This window comes from Pistacia vera, unplaced genomic scaffold, assembly GCF_008641045.1.
Source record: "Pistacia vera cultivar Batoury unplaced genomic scaffold, PisVer_v2 Contig255, whole genome shotgun sequence".
Lineage (NCBI taxonomy): Eukaryota > Viridiplantae > Streptophyta > Magnoliopsida > Sapindales > Anacardiaceae > Pistacia > Pistacia vera.
The window spans coordinates 260,727-266,902 of NW_022196063.1; the positions used below are offsets into that span (position 1 = coordinate 260,727).

A 6,176-nucleotide genomic window follows, 5' to 3' on the forward strand; every position below is an offset into this window, starting at 1 on the left:
ATTATTGTGATTATATGATGAGAGCGTGAGAAACATGTCAAAGAACAAGAGACATGAGTGGGGTGGTCCTGCAAAAAAGTTGTGGCTCAAATGCGACTTCCAAAGAGTTCATATGTTTTTTTGTATTGGCCTCATGTATATACGTATTCTTTAATATTTCGTCATTAATTAATTACTTTATCTTCTGATTTCCCTTTTTCTTTATTTTATACTATGAAGGTCCGTTTAAAAGAAAGAATATTAATTAAAGCCCTTTTCAAATTAATGAAGATTGAGGAGTCTTTTTCATATAATGTTTAGATTATTTATTTAAACTTGCAAATCTTTTGGAGAGACTTATTGCAAAAGTAGGTTTAAATTAAAAAGAAACAAAGTAGACTCTTAATGATCTCTTTACGAAATTTAAATTTTAAATATAAATGATGAAATCGTAATATATATATATATGTGTGTGTGTGTGTGTGTGTGTGTATTAATTACTTTATAAGAATTCAAATTTAAAAGGTTGGAATACTATAATTAGTAATACTACATCAATAACCCTCTCTCACAAACTTTCTCTCACAACTTTGACGTAACAACTCGTAATTAATTAATGGGATATATGCAGGACTCATGTGAGACTCGTTGTGAACTGACCAATTGTGAGCTACCACATCAAGTTTATGAGAGAAGGTTGTTGATATAGTATTACTCAAATCATAATAATGTAGGTAAAAAAAATTAAGTAAAAAAATTAAATTATAATATCCTGATCAAAATTTAAATACAATAACACCAACCCACATATTTACTTAAAATTCTTACCCGTGGTAGGTGAGTGGGTGAACTTTTCTTTCCTTATAAATAGCAACACTAGTATCTTTGTTTTCTTACCTCAACTGGCTTCCCATTCTCAACAAAAATTCTCTTTTATTCTTCTTTGTCTCACTCAATCCCAATATGCCGGTTGACAGCGCTCCAGTTTCCGGCCAAACTGTTTGTGTCACCGGCGCCGGTGGCTTCATAGCTTCATGGATGGTTAAGCTTCTCCTCGAAAGAGGGTACAATGTTAAAGGAACAGCCAGAAATCCTGGTAATTAATTTCTTAATTTTCATGTATGTGAATTTCTTGTTCAGAAATTGTGTTATTATGTTCATGAGTGCCGTTATGAATATGTATATAGATGATCCGAAGAATGGCCATTTGAGGGAGCTTGAAGGAGCAAAAGAAAGATTGACTTTATGCAAAGCTGATCTTCTTGATTATGAGAGTCTTAAAGATGCCATTAATGGGTGTGATGGAGTTTTCCATTCTGCTTCGCCTGTGACAGATGATCCAGTGAGTTAATTCTTTTTTATTTTCTTACTTGTTTGTTTTTTTCTGTTTGGTTGCCAAGAAAATGAAAAAAAAAAAACACATTGAATATGTAATTAGCCTAAATTGAAAAAAAAAATACATATTAACTTCTTATCATGATTGTTTTTTTTGACAAACGAAACCACTTATTTTCTTGTGGGTTCCACGATACTCTTTTCTCCTATTGCGGTTGGTGAGAACTCTCCATGTTCACCTAAAATTTTATCTCATTCCACTAACTTTACGCCGTCTGTTAAATTTTAATTGCACTATTCTTTTATTTTATGTTGCCATATATATTTTTAGATTATAGTTTGGTTTATAAAGTGGATTTGGCTTTATGCTTTTCTGATACGGAAATATGATTTGGTTTCTTTAATGATCAAGGAACAAATGGTGGAGCCAGCGGTGATTGGAACTAAGAATGTGATTGTTGCGGCGGCCGAGGCCAAAGTCCGGCGTGTAGTGTTCACATCCTCGATTGGTGCTGTATACATGGACCCCAATCGGAGCCCTGATGTTGTGGTTGATGAGTCTTGCTGGAGCGACCTTGAGTTCTGCAAGAACACCAAGGTATCATTAATTAGTTTAATATTTAGCATAACAATACGTGAAAATCATATTTTTTATTTTTATTTTTTCAAGTATAAAGTATATTAAAAGAGTATTACTACATCAACAACCCTCTTACACAACCATGACAATTCATAATTGGTCAGTTTGTAATTAATTAATAGGACCCATGCGAGACCTATGTGAGACCTATTGTGAACTGACCAATTACAAAGTGTCACATCAGGATTGTGAAAGAAAGTTTGTGACCTATTGTGAATTGACCAATTATAAACTGTCACATTAGGATTGTGAGAGAAGGTTGTTGGTGTTTGTGTTTATGCTTATATTACTTTAACAACCTTATCCAATTTGTATTGATCAGAACTGGTACTGTTATGGAAAAGCGGTGGCGGAGCAGGCGGCGTGGGAGGAAGCGAAGGAGAAAGGGGTGGACCTGGTGGTGGTGAACCCGGTTCTGGTGCTAGGACCACTGTTGCAACCAACAGTCAATGCTAGCATTATTCACGTTTTGAAGTACTTAACCGGCTCCGCAAAGACTTATGCTAATTCTGTTCAGGCCTATGTGCACGTCAGGGATGTAGCACTTGCCCACATTCTTGTTTACGAGAATCCCGCCGCCTCGGGCCGTTACCTCTGCGCCGAAAGTGTGCTCCACCGTGGCGAGGTAGTGGAGATTCTTTCCAAGTTCTTCCCCGAATATCCCATCCCCACCAAGTAAGTTTCTTTTTCCATTTCTTAATGTTAATTAGTTACAAAAAATTATATAAAAACAAGAATTTGTTTTTGAAGTGTCATCAACTAGCTCAATGTTAATTAATTAAAAAAAATAAATGCTTATTAATTTTCTTTAGAGAGGTTGACGATGATCTAATAGGTCAACTCATCGCTCAATATTTTCAATTGAAAGTATATGAGTAAGCTAATAACACTGTAATTGAAACCTAAAACAAAGAAGGAATATATTATGGGACTCTGCTAAGTAGTGTTAACTGTTGAGGTAAGCAATTTTTTTTTTTTTTTATTTTTTTTTTTGAATAAGAAAAAGAAAAAGAAAATAATGTTATCTTCTCTTCTGTAGTGTAGCAGTTATACCAACTTTTGATATGTAAAAGATATAAAAAGGGTGCAATCTAATCCCACCTAAAAGATGGAGACAAAATAACCAGAAAAATAAAGGAAATGAAAATTAAATTAATAAGATAATAGGGTTGAATGGTCCTCACCTAATCCAATGTCTTTGTCCAGACTAGGGTTGGGTACCTAAAGACTCTCTTCAGTACTTCCTATTTTAATTGTCTTCCCTTTGTGCTTCACACTTTGCTACTAGATGCTGAGACAAGTAACGACGAATTCAAGAATTAATGTTAAGGGATAATTAAGTAATTTAACATATTTATAAGAAAAATAATAAGAGAGTAGGATTGTTATTAATTTTACTTACATAAACAGCCGTTTTGGATGGTTGAATGGTCAATTAAGACTTTTGAGTATATTACTTAATAAATCTTGAGTTTGATTCATCTCAATCTCTAATAAGGGTGATTACTAGAGACTAATCAGTTATTAACTTTAGGACATCAAATTATTAAAAAAAAAACTTACATGTGAAAAATTTAAGTGAGTGAGGTCAAAACTAGAAACTTTTATACAAGTACAATATGATCAAAACAAAATTTAATGAACTTTTTTTTCTTTGAGTGGGGTCGCCATGTTGTGGGTGAGTGGGGGCTGCTAACCCCATTGAAAAAATTCATTAATTTTGCTTAGTTTTCTATATTAAATTACTTAACTTGTCTTCCTAACATTAATTCTTGAGTTCGTCCGTGCGTCGAGGAGCATTTTTTATGCTTATTTTACATTTTGAATTGATTATTTCAGGTGTTCAGATGAGAAGAACCCAAGAGCAAAACCCTACAAGTTCTCGAACCAAAAGCTCAAGGACCTGGGGTTGGAGTTTACACCAGTGAAGCAGTGTCTATACGACACCGTCAAGAGCCTGCAAGAGAAGGGTCATCTTCCTGTCCCTACACAGCAAGAAGATAATTCACTTACAATTCAGTCTTAATATATAAAACAAAAGTGTTTAATATATAAAACAAAAGTGTTTTTGCTGTTGCCACAAATATCGTCTTTGTGATTGTATCAATGCGTCCTCTAATAGGATTAAATAATTTTAGTTTATTATCAAATTACCCCACATGTTTGAAATTGTTAATGTAAATCCCCTCTTTTTCCTTTATACACTTGTTTAATTTGTATACATGGATTGCGACTGCTACCAAATCTAATCAAAGAGATTAGTTTTTCAAATTTGGATTATTCGGCAAGAGTTCAATTGATTTGGACAACAAAGAAATTGATTAACCTCTATTTTCAGATTCTTTGGAAGAGAGAAACTCTTAGAACCTTTAAGAAATTTTTCAAAATAAGATTTCATAATTTTCTAATTATGTGGGCTTGTCGTTGTATGCAACTAATTCAAGAAATTGAAATGATTGGAGGTTTTTTTTTCTTTTTTTTTTAAATTTATTTATCAACCATTTTACGAAAATTAGTTATCCCGATAACAGCTCTACTAATAGAGTTAAAAATTATTGCCCTCGAGAAAAAAATCCCCCTAAGATTTGTACAATAACAAAAATTTCTTTGTTGTTAAGTTCAAAGTGTTGAATTAAAAAAAGGTAAATCGGTAATTATTCATTAACTCATAATAGTGTAAATTTTAAGGGTTAACTAGCGATTCATTTGCGGCTTAAGTATTTTTTTTTTTTTCGAAACTTAACTAGAGAGATTTCTGTTATTACATCAAACGTCAGGGAATCTAGGCTTTTTCTCTAATTTTAATTATAAGTAATATTTCCTAATTAGGGCTTGTAATTAGACCAGAATTCCTTGTCTTGATTTTCTTGATAATTATTTATGTTGTTTATACTTCAACCTTTTCCGCTTGAGCATGCATGTATAAATTAATGTAGTGTAATTTTGTAATATTAATTGTCTATTATTCACCTACCATTAATTATTATTTTATTTATCATCAATCTATAACTTAGCTTTCTTACCTAATTAATTAATTAATCAATCAATCAGATCGATCAATCAACTTAATCATAGAGATTCAACAAATTAAGTCAAATCAATTGACTCTTTTGACAAAAGGGATGCACCTCATCTGTTCATCAAATACAATTATGATAATAAGTTGCTTAAGTTTTAAATTAACAATGATTAATTGTCAAGGTTCTTTTTTATAATGAATTTTTAGTTACATTACTTTACTTAGTTAACTTTTTACTTCATTCTTTTATATTTATCAATATTTATTAACTTTTTATCTTATTCATTCACTTTATCGATTGTTTACAGAAATTTTGTATATAAAAAAAGTGTATATATATATATATTGGTTAGAATATTGTGACTTAATTATTTGATATTTTTAGTGAACCGTTTATCTCCGTTGATCCAATAGTGATGAGATAGCATTAAATATAACTATCTTAAACCTTTACCTTATCACTAATGGAGTATCAAAAATTAAGTCACAATATTTCAATCCATTTTTTATATATAGATAAAATGAATAGTGTTATATATACAAATTAAATATATATATATATTGGTAAGTGTAATGACTCCATTCTACTCATATTCTTTTAAAAATATATATAGTAATAATACATGTAAGAAAGCATAAAAATTGGGCCCAAAATTTTCTTTTATTAAACATACACATTCTTTATACAAAAGGTTGTATCATGTACAAAAACATCAATAACAGGGTGGACAGTGTAGCCATATCCCTTCTCTTGCCGACACCCATCCGATTGTACCCTTACCTAGATCCTGCAAAACATAGAGAAACAACGGGATGAGCACAACTAAGGCTCAGTAAGTAAATCCTCTACTCATCTATTCCCGTAACTCTCTCTCTAATTCTTTCCTTACAATTCTCATTTACACTCTCTTTTATACTATCTTTGTTTTCTCTTTCTCGTAACTCTTTTCTACTAACTCTCTCTTAGTAAGTCACGACCTCATCTTACCGGAGGCACGGCCGGGACTCGTTCCCGCTCTCCATGACTTCTACTCATTCTAGCCGATCGGACTCGGTTATGCATGGATTCGGAACCTTTGGCCATGTGAGTGTATAGCTCTCTCTCGGGTACTCTCGGGTATAGTCCTCATCCGTATGCACTCTCGCGGGCTACACTACTTCTCTCTCTATGCTCATGCCGCTCTCTCAATGCGCCATACATGC

General features: G+C 32.5%; 1 protein-coding gene across 1 annotated transcript; it reads left to right on the forward strand.

The window, feature by feature from the left end:
• The first annotated feature begins 858 nt into the window (after positions 1-858).
• On the forward strand, positions 859-4,234 carry LOC116132534 (cinnamoyl-CoA reductase 1-like). The gene is made up of 5 exons (XM_031418194.1): positions 859-1,075; positions 1,167-1,321; positions 1,727-1,912; positions 2,277-2,629; positions 3,794-4,234. The coding sequence occupies exons 1-5, from the start codon at positions 943-945 to the stop codon at positions 3,978-3,980; spliced, it is 1,014 nt and encodes a 337-aa protein (XP_031274054.1). The 5' UTR covers positions 859-942; the 3' UTR covers positions 3,981-4,234.
• Positions 4,235-6,176: the final 1,942 nt, after the last annotated feature.